Source organism: Schistocerca nitens, chromosome 6 (assembly GCF_023898315.1).
Source record: "Schistocerca nitens isolate TAMUIC-IGC-003100 chromosome 6, iqSchNite1.1, whole genome shotgun sequence".
Taxonomy (NCBI): Eukaryota; Metazoa; Arthropoda; class Insecta; order Orthoptera; family Acrididae; genus Schistocerca; species Schistocerca nitens.
The window spans coordinates 629,802,928-629,824,074 of record NC_064619.1 but is presented as its reverse complement, the minus strand read 5'-3'; the positions used below and the strand labels follow the sequence as shown (position 1 = coordinate 629,824,074).

Here is a 21,147-nt window from a genome sequence, read left to right as displayed (position 1 = left end):
ATAGCCTTTCGCTCCCTGTATTTTATCCCTGCCACCTTTAGAATTTGAAAGAAAGTATTCCAGTCAACACTGTCAAAAGCTTTCTCTAAGTCTACAAATGCTAGAAACGTAGGTTTGCCTTTCCTTAATCTTTCTTCTAAGATAAGTCGTAAGGTTAGTATTGCCTCACGTGTTCCAACATTTCTACGGAATCCTAACTGATCTTCCCCGAGGTCCGCTTCTACCAGTTTTTCCATTCGTCTGTAAAGAATTCGCGTTAGTATTTTGCAGCTGTGACTTATTAAACTGATAGTTCGGTAATTTTCACATCTGTCAACACCTGCTTTCTTTGGGATTGGAATTATTATATTCTTCTTGAAGTCTGTGGGTATTTCGCCTGTCTCATACATCTTGCTCACCAGATGGTAGAGTTTTGTCATGACTGGCTCTCCCGAAGCCATCAGTAGTTCTAATGGAATGTTGTCTACTCCCGCGGCCTTGTTTCGACTCAGGTCTTTCAGTGCTCTGTCAAACTCTTCACGCAGTATCTTATCTCCCATTTCGTCTTCATCTACATCCTCTTCCATTTCCATAATATTGTTCTCAAGTACATCGCCCTTGTATAAACCCTCTATATACTCCTTCCACCTTTCTGCCTTCCCTTCTTTGCTTAGAACTGGGTTGCCATCTGAGCTCTTGATATTCGTACAAGTGGTTCTCTTCTCACCAAAGGTCTCTTTAATTTTCCTGTAGGCAGTATCTATCTTACCCCTAGTGAGACAAGCCTCTACATCCTTACATTTGCCCTCTAGCCATCCCTGCTTAGTCATTTTGCACTTCCTGTCGATCTCATTTTTGAGACGCTTGTATTCCTTTTTGCCTGCTTCATTTACTGCATTTTTATATTTTCTCCTTTCATCAATTAAATTCAATATTTCTTCTGTTACCCAAGGATTTCTACTAGCCCTCGTCTTTTTACCTACTTGATCGTCTGCTGCCTTCACTACTTCATCCCTCAGAGCTACCCATTCTTCTTCTACTGTATTTCTTTCCCCCATTCCTGTCAATTGTTCCCTTATGCTCTCCCTGAAACTCTCTACAACCTCTGGTTCTTTCAGTTTATCTAGGTCCCATCTCCTTAAATTCCCACCTTTTTGCAGTTTCTTCAGTTTCAATCTACAGTTCATAACCAATAGATTGTGGTCAGAATCCACATCTGCCCCAGGAAATGTCTTACAATTTAAAACCTGGTTCCTAAATCTCTGTCTTACCATTATATAATCTATCTGATACCTTTTAGTATCTCCAGGATTCTTCCAGGTATACAACCTTCTTTTATGATTCTTGAACCAAGTGTTAGCTATGATTAAGTTATGTTCTGTGCAAAATTCTACAAGGCGGCTTCCTCTTTCATTCCTTCCCCCCAATCCATATTCACCTACTATGTTTCCTTCTCTCCCTTTTCCTACTGACGAATTCCAGTCACCCATGACTATTAAATTTTCGTCTCCCGTCACTACCTGAATAATTTCTTTTATCTCGTCATACATTTCATCAATTTCTTCATCATCTGCAGAGCTAGTTGGCATATAAACTTGTACTACCGTAGTAGGCATGGGCTTTGTGTCTATCTTGGCCACAATAATGCGTTCACTATGCTGTTGGTAGTAGCTAACCCGCACTCCTATTTTTTTATTCATTATTAAACCTACTCCTGCATTACCCCTATTTGATTTTGTATTTATAACCCTGTAATCACCTGACCAAAAGTCTTGTTCCTCCTGCCACCGAACTTCACTAATTCCCACTATATCTAACTTTAACCTATCCATTTCCCTTTTTAAATTTTCTAACTTACCTGCCCGATTAAGGGATCTGACATTCCACGCTCCGATCCGTAGAACGCCAGTTTTCTTTCTCCTGATAACGACGTCCTCTTGAGTAGTCCCCGCCCGGAGATCCGAATGGGGGACTATTTTACCTCCGGAATATTTTACCAAGAGGACGCCATCATCATTTAACCATACAGTAAAGCTGCATGCCCTCGGGAAAAATTACGGCTGTAGTTTCCCCTTGCTTTCAGCCGTTCGCAGTACCAGAACAGCAAGGCCGTTTTGGTTTTTGTTACAAGGCCAGATCAGTCAATCATCCAGACTGTTGCCCCTGCAACTACTGAAAAGGCTGCTGCCCCTCTTCAGGAACCACATGTTTGTTTGGCCTCTCAACAGATACCCCTCCGTTGTGGTTGCACCTACGGTACGGCCATCTGTATCGCTGAGGCACGCAAGCCTCCCCACCAACGGCAAGGTCCATGGTTCATGGGGGGGCCAAAACGCTTATTAATTAAAATATAGTCTGTCTGGTTACGGACATGTTGTCTTTGTTGTCAGCTGGAAATTTCCATGTAGCCTATAAAGTCGTCTTGGTGGTAGTCTGAACTATGTAATAGTGACTTTCATGTTTTCTTCTTGGTAGAATCGTAGCAGGCTACGTTTCATGTTCCTAAACCAAAACGACCTACGAGGTCCTCATATCTGAAATCTCCCATTAATACATTAATTTCGTGATGTTTTGTAAGGTTTCTTTGACTTGGTCATAGAAAGAGTCCACTTCTTGCTCATCTGCAGCTGGTGCATGTACTTGAATAATATTGAGGTTTACTGGTTTTACACTGAGTTTTAACAAGGCAACTCTATCGGAAAGTGGCACAAAATCCGTAACACTCATGGAATAGCGCTCTGAGACAATAAGGCCCACTCCCCTGATTTCGGTCCTGTTCCCAGAATAAAACAGTGTACATCCAGCTGTAGAAGACATTCCACTGTCAGGCCACCAAGTTTCTGCTATACCAAGTATATCAATACTTACTCGTGTCATTTCTTGGATAACATTTGCTAGTTTTCCTGCTTCATATATACTTTGAACATTCCAGGTTCCAATATTAATTTTCTTCCTTGTGTTCATCTTTAACGTGGATTCAGTCAGAAATGTTCCCTCCAGAGATCCGACAGGGGAACTATTTAAAACCCCGGAACATTTAGAAATGAATGTATCTATCCAGGGGGGTACTCTAGGAACTCTGCCATGGTGGCATTCCGTTGCCTTCCCCTAAAATGTCAGCCGCTCCTAACATGGAGACAGACGCTGTTAGCAGCCGTCCACTATGGATCAGGAGCTGCTGAGCCTGTTGGTCCGCGAGAGGTATTTGATTTCCTTCCTACCACCCATATCTGGGAGGCGTTCCCCTGCCCGCCACCCGAGGACGCGCCCTCTAAAGGTTACAGGCTCCCACGAGGGAAAAAGGTGTAAAATAAGCCATTGCAAATGTGAAATGCTGGTACATTAACAAATGGTGTAATGTTAGAATGTTAAACAAAAGAATGCAAACGTACATGCTTTGTGTTGTACAGACTGTGGATCTCATTTTGTGGCATGGAGTTCCATTCCTGTTGCACATGGTTGGTCAATACACGAACGATTTATACTGTTCGTGGATGACGCAGGAGTTGTCGTCCGGTGATGTCCCATATGTGTTCGATTGGAGACAGATCTGGTGATCGAGCAGGCCAAGACAATATGTAGACACCCTGTACAGCATATCGGGTTACAACAGAGGTGTTTCAACGAGCGTTATCCTCTTGGAAAACACCCCCTGGAATGCTGTTCATGAACGGTAGCGCGACAGGTCGAATCACCAGACTTACCTACAGATTTGCAGTCAGGGCGCGTGGGATAACCAAGAGAGTGCTCTTGCTGTCATACGAAATCTCACCCCAGACCAAAACTCCAATTGAAATGCCAGTGCATCTAGCACGCAGACAAGGTGGGTGCATGTTCTCAACTGGCCCCCTCCTAACCAACACTCGGCCATCACTGGCACCACGGCAGAACCAGTCTTCATCAGAAAACACGATAGACTTCCATCGTGCCCTCCAATGAGTTCTCGCTTGACATCACTCAAGTCGCAAATGGTGGTGGTTTGGAATCAGTGGAATGCTAATTACAGAGCGTCTGGCTCGGACCTGTCCTTGAAGTAACTGATCTGTAACATTTCGATTTGACACTGTGGTACCGAGCGAGGAGGCGCAGTGGTTAGCACAATGGACTCGCATTCGGGAGGACGACGGTTGAATCCCGAGTCCGGCCATCCTGATTTAGGTTTTCCGTAATTTCCCTGGATCACTTCAGGCAAATGCCTGGATGGTTCCTTTGAAAGGGCACGGCCTCTTTCCTTCTCCATCCTTCCCTAATCCGAGCTTGTGCTCCGTCTCTAATCACCTCGTTGTCGATTGGACGTTAACCACTAATCTCCTCTTCCTCCTCCTGACACTGTGGTGCACGATGCTGCTTACATTACAGTAAGATGCGCCAGACCCATACATCGAACTCGATGGTCTTCCTTCTAGATAGTGCCACGTGGCCTCCTGTAGCCCAGTGTTCTTACCACCGTACATTCTCGTGACCACCGATGCCAGTAACCATGTACAGTGGCTACAGTCCTGCCAAGTCTCTCTACAGAATCGCTGAAGGTACATCTAGCTTCTCGTGGCCCTATTATACAACCTCGTTCAAATTCAATCAGGTGTTGATGAGGGCGTCTTTCATGCCGTAAACTCATTCTTGACTATCACCAACTCACCACGTCCACCAAATGTAACTAAAGCGAGTATTTGAAGCAAACCTGATTTACTCCCTCATAATGGCGGTACTAGCGCCACTGCTATGCGATTGGCGCAAATACTTAGTGTACATCATTGTTCAGACGTAGAAGCACGTCTACCAACTTCCGTTCATGTCACACAACTACTTCTTGGAGTTTAGATTTTTCTTCCGTCAGCGTATCTTATCTTCTACTTCACAAGAGCTTATTCTGACTGTATTGAAAAGTATAACAAGTGAAGCAACGTAATTATATAAGAATTGTCTAACGTGCACTAGACTGGCAGCAGTGACGTCACTGTGCGAGTCTTTAGCGTCACATCATGTAAAGTTTTAGTAGTATCAGTTTTTATGTTTTTCTAGAATAACACTAAAATCGCAGTTTCTAGCGAAAATGTTTCACCATAAAAAATCAAACTACATTTAATTTCCAACAAAAAGGTCCCATTTTGTTCATAGTTGCATACTAAAGAACACAAAATGGGGTTAAAATAGTTCCCGCGTTGGAGTGGATGGCTATACCGTAGAATATTAAAAATATTGTTTTAACTCTCTCAGCCAATACGTTAGATTTTATGGGCCAGCGTATTTTGTTGATTAAAAAGTGCTGCGCGTTGTTTTCACACCGCCGATTATCGACGTACCATGTTTATACTGTCATTCATTAGTTGCACGGATAGATGGCGTGAATGTGGATCTTGTGTTCGCGGTATTTCGGTCGTTGTGATTCATTGTTTTCGCCTACAGATGGAACATACTATTGGTTTTCTGTGTAAGAGAAATGGCACGCTATGGTTTTTCTGATGAAGGAATTGTCGATTTGTTAGATTTTGGAGACATAGCCAATGATGTAGGTGGTGAAGATGATTTTGACGACACAGGTGTCTTTGTCGGTGACTGCAGTACAATATATTCAGCCATAGAACTATAAAATGGTGGTGGAAACTGTTTTTTTATTTGGTTTTAGTACGAGCGTCAATTGCATTTTGATTACACAGTTCATTTCAGAGCAAGAAAATGGCAATAACTGATTTCATTACCAATCTTGCAAACAGCACCAAATAAGCAAAGCTGACCTGTCGGCTGACTGACACCGACATTTCCTGCATCATTTACCACCCACAAGCAAAAAACTTCAAATTCAAAGAAAGGAAGTGGGAAAGCTTCTCGCAGGGAGACACGTTATCAGTGCGAATAATGCTGTGAGTAATTGCGTGTGGAACTCTGTTTCAAAGTATTTCGTACGAAAATGGAGCATAAATCCATATAGAAAGTGCTTTTGTATTTAAATACGGTATTCAACACTGACCATTATCTATTTATGAACTCATTTACTCTATGAATGTATGACTTTTTGAATTTTACGAAAAGAATTCCGTATATAATAACATAATTTGTTCATGTTATGCCAGACAGGATTTTGTTCATAGTTGCATACTCAAGGACACAAAACGGGGTTAAAATAGTGTTAATTTTGTACTTGTACGTTCGACATTCTCCAAAATATAAATTTTTAAATACAGGTAGAGGTAGAGGTGGATAAATGGGGCCCCACTTTGTTTTTTTTTAATATAACATCTTTTATTTTTAGTATAATCACCCTAAATTAACATAAAACATTTCTCTAGTATGTCCTGCAATAGTTACGACATGTTTTGGTTCAACGTTTTAATATTTAAACCAAAATTTTATTTTTTTCCTGATAGTCTGCATTTTGTTGCGTCAAGAATTTGTGCTGGTAATATAGGCCCCAAGGTAGTTTGAAATAAAAAGAAACAAAAATTTGAAGAAAATAATTTTATTTAATTTTTGTGTATAATGAAAGAAAGATTCACTCTGAACATTGTTAATTAGTCTACTGGTGGGATGATTTTCACAGCCTACGCCTAGTCTATTTACAATAGTCACACACATAAGCATCTTTTTCGCATCCTGCGCATTCGCTGTGAGCCCACATCTCAGACGCTATACACTGGACCCAAAGTTCACCTTTTGTGTCCTTTGAGAAAACCCCAGCACAAAATAGACATACAGCGTCGTCAACATCAGGGACAGAAACACCAACTTCAATGTCTGGGAGGGATTCTCCCGAATCAAAACCTACACTTGCCTCTTCAACTTCTTCACCTGATTCATATTCATACGCTAGCTTATTTTTCCTACTTGTTCTAGAATTTGGTTGTTTTTCATTGTCACCGTTCTTCATTGTACTGCTCTTTTCTTTTACGTCTTGTTTCTTCTTAGTTTTCTTATTTTTCGTTTCTTTTGCCTCTTCTACTGCACGTTTATAAGGAGAAGAAGTTAAAACAGCACAAGTAATGGGTTTAGGGCCTTTGTTTGTCAATGTTCTTTTTGGTCTTGGTATCGGCAATACGTCTTGGGGAGAAACATGACCGAAACGTTGCTGGGAAGAGCATCCTGAGGGCCCAGCTTCTGCCAAGTCTCTTGCAGACGGTGTAGTTAATGTCGATGATGTGCCAGGATGAATGCATTCAGCTGATTGATTTTTGAAGGCTTATCCTTAGGAGTTCGCCTTTTACTGACTTTCAGAGCATCTACAGTCAGATTTTGAACGTCAATATCTTCAGATGGAGCAAAGTCAATATCATTAAACACTTTGCGATTTACAGGAAAAATTCCTGTGACTCTGAACCCTGAAATGGCTATTTCACCGGTTTGACATTTCAGGAATGCATTCCCAAGTAGCTCAGCAATATCGTATGGTCCAAGAGGCCTATTATTGTGCAGCATCCATTGCCTTATGTAGTCACTATAATGATTCTTAAGGGGGCCCATGAAGCTCCTATCTAGTGGATCTAGTGGTTGCAGCTTGTGTGTAGTGTGTGGTGGCAAGCTAACTATTATAACGCGGTGTTCACGCCTGGATTCTACGGACATGCTGATATGGACAAGTATAGGGCCGGTACTGAGAGTGTTAATGGTATAAAATTAACATTTGTCTTTACCTGAAGTGGGGAGGTGTTCGAGAGTGTTTAAAGGAACTATTTTGCATGTTGTTCATGGTATTCGCTCCTACACTGTATAAAAATTTGTAACTGCACGAATTTTTTCTCCCCCAGTCGAACTTTTCTGACCTTTGTTGACTGGTCGATTCAGGTGATTAATCATCTTGCCTCGTTTGTCAAGTTGCCTCAGTTTTCCCTGATTAGGATTCCGGTGTGGTAACACATTATTTCGAACGTTTTGCAATAACTGCGAAAAGCACATACGCCACAATCAGAATGTTTTTGGGGTAACACTGGATTGCGCAGAAAACTGCATTTCTGTTGGAAACAATTCAGGGATCTGTGCGTTAAACAGAAATAAATCGACAACAAATTTTGGAGAAAACACAGTTTATTAAAACATATATGCTTACTTGTGAAGAAGAATAATTACATGACATATGATATTTTTCTTGTATTACCATAGCAATTTTAATTTATTGTTCGTGACTGCACCGTAAATAATCGAGAGAAGTCAGTTTAGTTGCACGTGGCGTGCTTTATCATGAATGAGCGAAGTGCTGGGTTATTTCACAATTGTTGGCCGGTTCCAGCAAGCATAATACAGGAAATGGAGTGCATTGGATGAAACGTCGGAGAAAAATCTCAGCAATCTCCTGTCAGATGAGATTGTTGAGAACGCATCTGAACAGAAACGGTTCAGCTGAAGCAGAGCACTTTTTTTGTCGTGATTGGGCACTTTGAAGTGATATTTATGATTTTGTATTACTGGAAAAGTGAATTAACGTCGATAAGGAAATTGGAGTGACGGACATACGGGATCATTTGGAAGAACCATTCATAAAATGCTTCCACCGCTACTTGCACATTTGGAGGATACCAGCAACTGTAGCCACATACAGTACGATGGTGGAAAATTACTGTTTACGGTACGTAATTGCAGACTAGATAGATTGACAATACAACTTCCGTAACAAAGATACAGTGAAATATCTGTGACAAGTTAAGCTGTATGTGGATCGATGCTTGAAATTGTGCAGCCGAGCCATCAGTGATTCGGTCGGTCAGAACTGCACTCTGTACACCTCAAACGGCAGGAGAATGCCACGAAAGACAAATGTCTCAGTCCGACATGTTCCGGTCCGCACGTGGCTTTAACTTGGAGCGTTTCGTCACACAGTACACCCAGAAATGATTAAGAGGTTTTTTTGTCTCAGCGACAGACAACAGTCCACGGGTGTACTGTTCGAGCAACAAATACGTCGGGAGAAACTGAAGAATCACAACATTAAGAGCTAATTACTTGAGTATAACTCATAGTGGCCAACGACCAAGAGGGTGCGCATTTTCCTTCAGACACTACAGCAGTCCTCGCAAGCGTTGGATTCTTTACGTGATAAGAGATAGCACATTTTCTCAATAAAACCGATCCATTAAAGCTAATTCTTGTCCTTACACACAAACATAGTTGATGTTTTTTTCCATAGTGGGCAGTTATGCCCGCAACCTTAGAAATTTTTTTCCGGGTGGCAAAGCAATTACAACTGAAATGTTCTGAATTTGGATTGATGGGAGTGTCCCAAGTTAGCATTATAAATAGTCCTCTTGCCTCTTTTCACACGGTTCTCTAATGAAACTGGATTTAGGAGGCAAGGGGCTGAGACGCTTCGGGAAAGCAGTGTGATGCGGGCTGCTGCAGCCGTTGCCTCTTTCCTGTGAAGATACACTGGACACGACCTAATACCGCCGCCAAGTGGCACGTACTCCTTAGAAGGAAATATTTTTTTCTTCTTAATGTCACGCTTTCCTTTCCTTGTTATCAGATTCGCCAGTAATTTTATTCCGAATTAATAGATAAATACGAATCACTGATGCTGCGAAGCGACCATTTCTCGTAAAATATCGATCAGAAGATAAGATCTGTCGAAGCACTCTCGGAAGAACTGGTCCATGGTGCTGTACAGGTGATGCTTCCGGCTCAGAAGCCAGTGATACTCGTCAGGGTAAATCTGTAAACAGTAAAACAAACAAGCGGTAAGTAGCAAGTGAAAGGTACTGTCGGTGAAAGATATGGCTGGGATCGGTGCTCGTGACAAAAGTGACGACAAAAATGAGGTATCTATTAATATGGAAGGTGGGAAGTCGGTATCTGGATGTTGTTGTTGTTGTTGTGGTCTTCAGTCCTGAGACTGGTTTGATGCAGCTCTCCATGCTACTCTATCCTGTGCAAGCTGCTTCATCTCCCAGTACCTACTGCAACCTACATCCTTCTCAATCTGCTTAGTGTATTCATCTCTTGGTCTCCCTCTACGATTTTTACCCTCCACGCTGCCCTCCAATGCTAAATTTGTGATCCCTTGATGCCTCAAAACATGTCCTACCAACCGATCCCTTCTTCTAGTCAAGTTGAGCCACAAACTTCTCTTCTCCCCAATCCTATTCAATACCTCCTCATTAGTTACGTGATCTACCCACCTTATCTCCAGCATTCTTCTGTAGCACCACATTTCGAAAGCTTCTATTCTCTTCTTGTCCAAACTATTTATCGTCCATGTTTCACTTCCATACATGGCTACACTCCATACAAATACTTTCAGAAACGACTTCCTGATACTTAAATCTATACTCGATGTTAACAAATTTCTCTTCTTCAGAAACGATTTCCTTGCCATTGCCAGTCTACATTTTATATCCTCTCTACTTCGACCATCATTAGTTATTTTGCTCCCTAAATAGCAAAACTCCTTTACTACTTTAAGTGTCTCATTTCCTAATCTAATCCCCTCAGCATCACCCGATTTAATTTGACTACATTCCATTATCCTCGTTTTGCTTTTGTTGATGTTCATCTTATATCCTCCTTTCAAGACACTGTCCATTCCGTTCAACTGCTCTTCCAAGTCCTTTGCTGTCTCTGACAGAATTACAATGTCATCGGCAAACCTCAAAGTTTTTACTTCTTCTCCATGAATTTTAATACCTACTCCGAATTTTTCTTTTGTTTCCTTTACTGCTTGCTCAATATACAGATTGAATAACATCGGGGAGAGGCTACAACCCTATCTCACTCCTTTCCCAACCACTGCTTCCCTTTCATGCCCCTCGATTCTTATAACTGCCATCTGGTTTCTGTACAAATTGTAAATAGCCTTTCGCTCCCTGTATTTTACCCCTGCCACCTTCAGAAAAGGAAAGAGAGTATTCCAGTTAACGTTGTCAAAAGCTTTCTCTAAGTCTACAAATGCTAGAAACGTAGGTTTGCCTTTTCTTAATCTTTCTTCTAAGATATATCTGGATGTATGTGAAAGAAAATCTGGATGTATGTGAAAGAAAAACCTTTGATGTTTAGATGAACTGAATTACCGGATCTGCACACTTATGATAGTTGAATAAATACGAGTATTAATAAATAACTTGGCCATATTTATCTGTTGCACAACGGATAGCAGTAGGCCGTAAAATGGAAGTTTGCGAGGGAATACGTAAGCGTGATCTCTGGTAAAACTATCACGTTTACTCAAGAACAGTTGAACATACTAATGTAACAAATCAACTCCATTGTGTATGTGCTTTGTCATGCTATGGATTGCTGAAGAAAAAATATAGGAGGTCCATTTAAAAAAACGTAAGTTTGCGTTAAAAAACACATATGCTTTCGTTTTAGAATGTTTCCAAATATGTACATTCATGGGCCCCAGCCCTACATTGATACCGGTGAAAGTCGTTTTCCAATAGCTTTTATTGCTCCAGAGATATTTTGGGTAGACAAGATAGCTGGGACACCCTGTATATACTAAGATGGTATCTGTTCTTTCGGACATGTTCGAAAGAACAGATACCATCTTAGTATATAAAAAATATTTTGGTTTACTTGATCCATAAGGACATCCCTTTGAGATAGTTGATCGGTTTTTGGTGATATTTCTATTGAGTGCATCATGGAGAAGCTCATATGAGACCCGAGATCACACTGATTCATTGGACAGCTATCATTGTACGGGTCATAAAATTTCATGCTTCTATTAAATAGTCTTTCAGCTAGTTAACTATTTTCTGCATTCTGAATTTCAGAGTACATAACCGGATAAACTTGCATATTGCCCTGCTGCGAAAGGCTAACACATATTCATGCAACCTTTTGGTTTCACAAAATCGTTCGTTCATGCATTACATAATGGCTTGAGATATGCAGGCCCTTTTCTGTCTCTGTTCTGCAGGATTTATAAAATGGTGTGCTGTCTGATTACCTTGTAGATGTTTTCTGGGTCAAATAGCATTAAAAACTTTTTCTTCCGGCATTGAATATCACATTCTGCATATCACTAAAATATTAGGGCTTGTTTATGACTACCTATGACAGTGGTCTAAGATGTTTCTCTCTCTCTCTCTCTCTCTCTCTCTCTCTCTCAGACACACACACACACACACACACACACACACACACACACACACACACTTTTCTTTTTGATCCTTCTGATGAGCTAATGGCCAAAATTCTTTTTCACTACTTTCAAACTAGTTTCCAAAACTGCAATTTTAGTCTTTGCACTTATATTCATGGTACGGTAAAAGAGAGCTACAGCTCAATGATGCCATAATTGAGGTTGATATTTGTACTTAGTAGAGACAGCAGGTTATTTGTGTTTAATTCGAATGCAGAGTATCATTTATAGTGAAACTTTGTGAGAAGTTAGAAGGATTTGGTGACAACAGTTTATCGCTAAACATTTTTCATTTGACGTCATGGATACAATGAAAAGTTATCTTTCACTTCGGAAAACATTAAAATCTGTACGATCTGATGAGTAGGAGATTATTATTTATGTTTTGCGAAATTGATCTAATAGGTCTTTTTTTAATTTCGTAATGCCGATGTTGCTCTTTTGCTGTAATTTGGAAGTACACTGATTTGTACCACCAATGTATGTTTCTTCTTAAGTGTTATGTTATTTATTTTATTTTGATTTGTGTCATTTTGGACCTATATTTCCATATTTTGGAACTGCTGCATTATATATGAATGTTAATGGTTGGAGAGGAGGTAGAGATTTTTGTGTGCTTCATATCCCACAAGAAGATACCAGTGAGGGAGAGCATATCTGGAAATCAGTGGGCTTAATTCAGATATTGATAATGATATGAAATAATATGAAGTGTAATTCAGGAAAAATCAAGATTTTTTGACTGAAACAGTGAACTTAGTGAAACTCGTGCTCCCACCCTCCCCCCCCCCCCCCCGCCCACTCGCACCCCCACGCCAAACCATCTTTCCCCACCCCTTGTGATGACTGATGACTTATAGACGATGAAGCAGAAGTTTTTTCCCATATAACTTATAAATTATAAATAGTTGAACACATTTATTATATATCTCATTCAATTATGTAGTTGCTATTTTATTTAGAGTTATTTAGACTATTTAGGATCTTGTAGATGGTGCTGTTGATTAACATTTTGCAGCGGATTTTTAGCTGTTTCAATTCTACAGTTATATTTTAGCCATTTACAATATTTTTTCATGGCAAAAATCTTTACTTAAGTTTAGATGTGACAGAAGAGGTGCTCCCGAAAGAGCCTGTTTCACACACTCAAATTCTGCTAGTGCTGGGGCATCCCAATCCTAAGGAATTTCTTCCGTGTAAATGTATGCAGTCGTGGTTTAGCTAAAATATATACACACATAAACCATTTATAAAAACTAATGAAACTCAAAAATGCTCTAATCCGTTTCCTTTCTCTTATGATTTATCAAGTAGAATTCCTCATGCAGTCACAGTATGTCCAAGAAATTTCATCTGGTGTCTATCAAATTCTGAGTTTTCTACATTAAACGTGACATCACACTCTTTGAAAATGCTCAATGACCTAGCCAAAACCTCATTATCCTTTTCTGTACTCTCTTCTGCAGTCAACACATTGTCAACATTGGTGGTTAACCTCCCCCTTAATTTAGCTGGAATAATGCTATTAAAACATCAGATGGATACAGTCCAACCGACATTTAATCTGAAAGGGAACTTGCTAAATTGCTATGAAGAGCCGTAACATCCGAATTTTCTGAACTTTCGACATGAAGGGCGCAGTGTAGTCTGCCAGAAGGAGTTTTAAGTCAATAGAATACAGGACCTTGATATGAAATTTTTTCAACAGTTCAATATTTGAATTAAATTAACTCCAATCGAATGCCATCTCTCTTCATAGATATTACTAACAACAGATTACTGTAGGAGCTCACAGATGGTTTAGTAACCCCTTGCTGTAACTTTTTTTTTCAATATCAGACTCAGCTCTTCAGTTATAAATGGATGAGATAGGATATGGCTTGACAAAGGACCTCTTATATTCCTTAACGCTGAACAACTATGGAAAACCCTTAATTGTTCCTGGATGTCCAAAAATACTGAAGAACAACGTCACAGTACACCAAACAAACTTACTTTCACTATTTGATCTGCTTCCTCAGCACAGTCAACCAGATTTCATATTTCTTGGAACGTATATACACTTCATTGGCAATTACATGAGCACTGTTTTTATTCAGAACAGGTTTTGACTCAAATAACACAACATATATTTGGTAAGAAATTCCAGACAGTGGTTCAACCCTTGTCCCTAATCACACACTCAACTTCAATGCCGACTTATTAAACTTCAGAAAACCTTCAGCGCAAGCCAAGTCATCTCTCCTTTGTATTTGGACAAAGAATCAACCACTTAAATCACAACTATCCCCACTCTTGGCACCATCACAAAACTCACGGAAAATCTATTACCTTGACGAAGAAGTTCAGTGCCCACTTGTCTCTTCAACTCTACACTTTTTACAATAATTGCTCCTTTCACTTTAGTCCACTGTAAAACAAGAGTAGGTCATGAACCTACATCTTTACACCTCTGAAATGTTACCTCATTTGACTCAGTAGCCTCGCTACCTTTTTCGAAAACACAAGACAAAATATCTTCATTAATATCTATGTGAAAAACAGTACCCACCAACGAATTAACAGTTTCCTGTCTTTCACTAAGCAAAAGTTCACCCACATCTTCAAAACTAAGTATATTCAATTGTTCATAGCTATTGTTTGTTATATTTTCAGTATCTGATTTGGCAGCAGACAGCAGTTGTTAACCATATGGCTGTGGGCACTCCACAAATACATTATTCAGCGCATCAGATGATGGTAGCTCCACGATGTACACACCAGACTATTTTTCTACAGACCACCTTCACCCTTTACCATACTACAACGATCGTGATCAAAGCACCTACTTTTCCAACAGTCGCTACCTCTCCTAAAACAGCCACTCTCACTGCAATTGGAACTTTTATGCCGATGCCTCAACCTATCATTTCCAAATCTATCATATCGCAAATTACATCACCCGTGATCATGATTCATACTTCTCTGTAGCCTTGGATCAGGACAAAAACATTACCATTCCTACCACGACCATTATCATGACTACAGTTATATTCAAACTCTTGTAATAAGCTTTGAAAACCTTTAAAGTCATCTTTCACCTGACCAGAAAGAATAATTTGATGTAAATATGAAGTCAGTTAGAAGGAACGAACTACTACTACACTATGACTCCCTTGAGTAGCAACATCTGACAAGGCGTCTATTAGAATGCCCCATGACTCGATTCTTCTTCTCTCTCCTTCCTTTTTCCAAAAGGTGCTCTCCTCGTCTCCCATTGATTAACTGTAGTTTTCTCCATGATATACTGAATAGTAATACCACCAAAAACCAAGAATGTTGTTCTCAAGAATCAAGTACAAGAAGTGAAACTACTGCATGAATAATCATGTTAGATGTGTAGTGGAGATACTCCATCTTATTCAAGAACTTTGATGTGCCTTGAATATTCGTGTTTTGTCTGATGAAGAAATAAAATATTATTTTGTTTCAGGGCAACAGCTGCTCCTTTGGCAGTTCTTTTGTTTTGTATGTGGATGAAGAATGGAAACCAAGTAGGTGAGTGATGACAGGTGGATGACATACACATGTTCTTCAGGGGACTAAACAAGACTAGTGAAAGATGGTATTTCGTACTGAAACTTGTCATAATCTTCATGAGGGGATATATAGTGATGGCTGAAGGCACACATATTATTCGAGATAATTTATTGCTAATGTAAGTGGTGACATTATTGCCACACATATTTAGTCTTCCTTTTCATTATCATGCATTCTGATCCACATTATGTACTATGTTGTGTAATGTAGACAAAATATGAATGAATCAGTTTAGGTAACATGAATCCTATAAAGGATATCTGTCAGAGGATGAGGCATTAAGAAGGGAATAACTGTATTCATGTAATTATTTTGTCTTACTTATGAACTAATCATGATGTATGAATCTTCATTCTAGGAATCTGTGAAGACATGAGGAGAAAATGTATATTCATCCATTATCCATTCCTTACTGGAGGACCTAGGCTGATTGTCACGTGGGGTAGCTATGCAGTCTGAGGCGCATTGCCACAGTTTGTGCAGTTCTCGCTGTCAGAGGTTCGAGTCCTCCCTCGGGTATGGATGTGTGTGTTTTCCTTAGCGTAAGTTAGTTTAAGTTAGATTAAATATTGTGTAGGCCAAGCAATTTGGTCCCATAGGAACTTACCACAGATTTACAACGCTGATTAATATTATACATAAAGTCTATCTTGTCAATGTCACTCTCAACACGGAGAGATAAATAGTTGTGTTGTTAAACTTCCAGACTTTTATGAATATGTGCTTTGGGTTATGCCATCTGATTGTTTCAAGGGATGAAACTATGTACATATACAAATAAGATTTCGACTTCAAACCATAGTCTGTAAAAGAAATTAGTATTAATATTGTTGAATGGGGGAGGGGGTCTAAAGTGGTAAGGAGTGTGGGAGATCCATAGCTGTTATACATAGTTGCAGTGATAGTTAAACTAACATAAAAAGTATGTGGGAGGGATGTACTTGTGTGTATCACATCTTTATGTGTTCCTATAGGGAATAAGGATTACCAATATAATTTAGAAATGTACATTGTGAGCCAATTATCATTTCATTTCAGTTTTTCGTCGAAATATTTTATTGTTATTGTAATCTGCCTCTGTTGATGTCACACTATTTCTGTCCCTGAAGTGATCTGACAAATTTATGGGAACTCTATTTATTTTTACTGATTACTGTCTTAATGTTTAAACAACTGATTATGCAGTAAGTATTTTTTATGAAAACTATCTACCTAATAAGTTATAATAAACATATTTACTTTATCTGCTTCTGTGTTATCAGGAAGCAGAGAGGCTTGTAACAGAAGAGAGATGCTCTGGGGCACACAGGGATGATCTGATAGAGATAAAAAGCTGCTGTACAAATACACAACAGGAAAACTCTAACCTATGTCACAGAAATGGGAAACGTCTTCCTGATGGTAGAGAAGAATACATGTAACACTTGGGAGTGTGACGTATAGACAGACCATAAGGAACATCATTGTAACCAGAACATATTTTACGCCAGTCTACTAGTATATGCTGGTGGATGGGTGTCTACTTGTTTTGCTGAACCAAGAAGTAAAGCAGTTCTCAATTCCCCATTCCCATTTGTCAGTTTATTCATAGTGAAATTAGCTTATGAAATATTTAAAATCAGACTGTCCCTAATTGTTCTGAGGTGATGAACAACTGCTCTTTTCAAAGCTGCCCTTGCCTTTATGATGTACCAGTTAACTTAAAACGTTGCCCGCAGAATTAAAGAACAGTTTCCTCTGTCTCTTAAAAGTAAAAACAATTCATTTTTGCAAAGAGTAACTGTTTTGTGTCAAAATATGAGACAAGACTATTTACTCTACCTAGTAATGGTTAAAATTTTGTATGGACAAAATTCATTGTTATTTTGGTATTTTATTGGGGTTGATAATTATTTAAGGTCATTCTTTTGCTAAATATCCTGCCACTTTATACTAGTACCTATTTTGAAAAATGTAAAGACTGTTGTTTTCAATACTGAAACTTCAAATTTTTAGTTTGCATGTCAAAATACGATTACTTATTGGTCCACATTTATATTTAGTACAGCTTTGTGTGTTAGAAACGTCTGTTGTTTGAATAATTTTGCTACAACTAATTTCTGAATACTTTGCAGATTTTACTTATTGATCTTGTAATGTCAGTAAAGCACTTCAAGCAATATTTTGGGCAGGATTGATAATTTTCTAAAGTCAGCTATAAGGTATTGCTATGAATTACTCTAAACACTTAATATTTTTCACTTTCGCTAAATTTTTATTCATCTTATTTAATAGTTCTTAATCATGTGTAGTAATACATTAGGAGGTAATGTCCCACCGTGGTCTCCTCCAGGACAAATTCGAAATCTAATTATTTATTTACATTTCTTCATATGGTGCCATCACAGTGACAGCTTTTTGCAAGGGAGAGAAATAATAAGATGACAGTTACATATACAAAATAATTCTTGTACTGAAATTATTGCATCTTACATCTGTTTTATACACTTACTGAATTACAGCTTATATGGTACTGGTTCGTGTTATAATGATTGTCAAAATTTATCAAAAGTATATAAACATATTTCTATCACAAAAGATTTTAATGTTGTGTTAAAATCACTACCCCTGTATGTTTTAAGAGAGTTTGGTAGTTTGTTAACCAAATGAAGTCATTGATGTATGGGCATCCTGTCATTTTTAATGTTGTTCTTTCTGGGAAATAGTTAACTTGTGATCACATACAAAACAAATCTAAATATGTACAGAGAATATATTGTTAGGTATTTGTTATTCACAAACACTTCATGACATGAATCTCTATAGTCCATTGTGTCTATAAGTCTTATTGCTCTTTTATGCAACAGCTGTATTCTTTTCCAGTATATGTCAGCTGTACAGCCCAATAGTTCCATCCCACAATCGAAAAAAGGGGTAAATTGTTACATAATGTACTGCTTTCATTGTCTGGCTAGGAAATATCTTTGTGGGCTGTCTAAGGAGATACAGGGCACTACTGACTTTTCCGCATACAAAATGAATATGATTTGTCCATCACAAATTTTCATCAAGATACACACCCAGGAATTTACAGCTCCAAGTTCAGTTGCTCAGATGTTACACATATTTTTTACATTTCTGTCGTGAGACCTGCCAATTTTAAATGCCAATAATTGAGTTTTCTGATGTTCACAATGAGAGCCTGAATACCGAAGTGTTTTGTTACTCCTGTTACAACACTAGTAGCAAAAGATTCTAGTGCCTTACATTTTTCTGCCATAGAATAAGATCGAAGTGTTGTCTGTATCGCTTATTATATGGGAGTTAATGGACTGTGCAGTGGGGTTAATATATAGGAGCAAGTTAAAGATACCAACGACTGAGCCCTGAGGAATACCTTGAATTACTGTTTTCAATGATGGACTGAAAATTCATAATTTTATCGTCTAGTTTGTATGACAGTGTAGTACACTGCCTACAGTTCAACAGGTATGACTTCAGGTTTTCAGAAGTAATCTACGATTTACTGTGCTGAACGCTTTTACAAGGTCTAAGAATATACATGCACTCTGTATCCTCTGGTCCAACAGACAGTGAACTTCATGGAAGAATTATGTAATTGCTGTGATTGTATGTAGCTCTTTTCTGAAGCCATTCTTTGAATAACAAGCAATTTGCGTTTTATGGAAAAGACACTGAAATGAGATAGGATGATACCCCAGATCACGTAAGAAACAGATTGACCGTCCTTACGGCGGAATACGCAACCGTAAAAATAGTTTTCCCGTCGGTCAACAGATGTCACAGGCGACGCTACAATGCTAACTGACCTGTCCATGTCGCGGAATTGGCAACGCTGTATCTTCGGTGACGTGAATGACGCTCATTTGCATTCGGCTAGAGTGCTGCGCGCGAAATGCATTTGTCACACTGCTGACTGTAGCTCATTATCGGCTGTGGTTTTTCCCGAGTTTTCAATCTAAGAATGCAGCTTACCTCCTGTAATTCTACAAACCATGTTTATTTCTCACAATCATATGCGAAATGAAATAAATGAAAAGTAACACACAAACATTTCTCGCGAGTTACTGTTTAAATGCAGACTGTATTGCAGTCGCAAGGGTTTTACACTCGCCTTCCATGCCGTCGATTTCCTCTTTGCTATACAGCTCTTCTGATACGGATTATGGTGGTAAAAAAGATCTCCACGTGCAGGTTAACACTAGAAAGTTTTCAAAATCCGCACTCGGTTATGATGCGAATTAAGGCTGGACATATTTCAGTGACAGTCATTTCAAATTTAAATTCTTTTACTTTGCATGTAACTTATCGTAAATGATATAAGAGTGGCACAAAACGATGAATTTTGGATTGTTGTTGAAAGGGGGCTGCAAACGCGGTAATATACAAGTGAAAGCGTGTTTTTCGAGCATATTTTGGCGGTGTCAACTTTGAAGAGCCACAGACGGCAAACCATAATTATATTAAAAATTTACTTTGTATAGTTTAAAGATAATCCGCAAATATTCGCAACAGGCACAGTTATTACTGGGGATATCCGCACTTGCGCAGACCTGTTACTATAAGTAGTGTTGTTTTCAAGTGAAAGCTGTGAGAGGATTATTAGCGCAGAGATTAAAAAAATTAAAATGGGCAGCGTCTATAGTTTGCATGTTATGCTCGTTCTCTTCTATTCTCCTCCCTTCATTCCAGTATAAACGCTTGTTCACAAGTATAAACGAATGACAGTTAACATTGGCGAATTATCTATGAATACCCGTTTGCAGCAGTGTAAACGATGTTTTACACTCGTTCGCTCTAGTATATATCAGGATTTAGAGGGACCGATGATCTAACAGTTAGATGACGGCTATTATTCATTTATTTCACTGTTGCGATTCCAGCTCTACAGCCATTTTCAAGTACCAAGGGAAAGGTCTTGTAAGGTAATGCTTCTTAAATTGTTTACCAAATGTTACCACACTATGCTTTGCATTTTGTTATCCATATGTTATATTGGTTTCAGTTTTCACATTGCACACAAAAATGCCTCTACACTAAAAATTACGATAGTGCAGTGAATAAACAGTTTTAAAAACTCCAAATCGCAGCAAAGATTTCATTTAAAAATTATATGATATGTTTCTTGTACAGGAAGGGCTGCCACGTTATATCGAATATAACATCGACAAAATTTAAATAGGATCGAATGCTTATGGCTCTTTATTAATTCTTACTCGTAACTGATTTATTGATTTACCTGAATTTAAAATCCACTCGCGTAACCTTTCTTTATCTTTGACGGGAAATCTGAACAATTTTAGTTGAGGATTCGTTCGTCTACTCATTCCACAGTTGATATACTCGTAGGTCCTCGGTATGACGACTCGATCCACTACCACCAGTATGTCAGAAACAGCTGTACTTCACAGACGCCAAATAGTGGAAAGCTGCACACATTTGACCGATGTTGCCACATATTTCACAGAACGGAGTGCCATCTAGTGGTTGATTCCAGAAGTAAGGGTGTGACGCTGTTGCCG

At 39.0% G+C, this 21,147-nt stretch overlaps 1 protein-coding gene across 1 annotated transcript in view; it reads right to left on the bottom strand.

The window, feature by feature from the left end:
- Positions 1–7,977: 7,977 nt before the first annotated feature.
- LOC126262316 (venom dipeptidyl peptidase 4-like) overlaps positions 7,978–21,147 on the bottom strand; it is a 315,546-nt gene continuing 302,376 nt past the window's right edge. Inside the window, exon 16 of the mRNA XM_049958868.1 lies at positions 7,978–9,613. Within this exon, the coding sequence (XP_049814825.1) occupies positions 9,470–9,613 (144 nt within the window). The 3' untranslated portion in view covers positions 7,978–9,469. The remainder of the gene's footprint in view (positions 9,614–21,147) is intronic.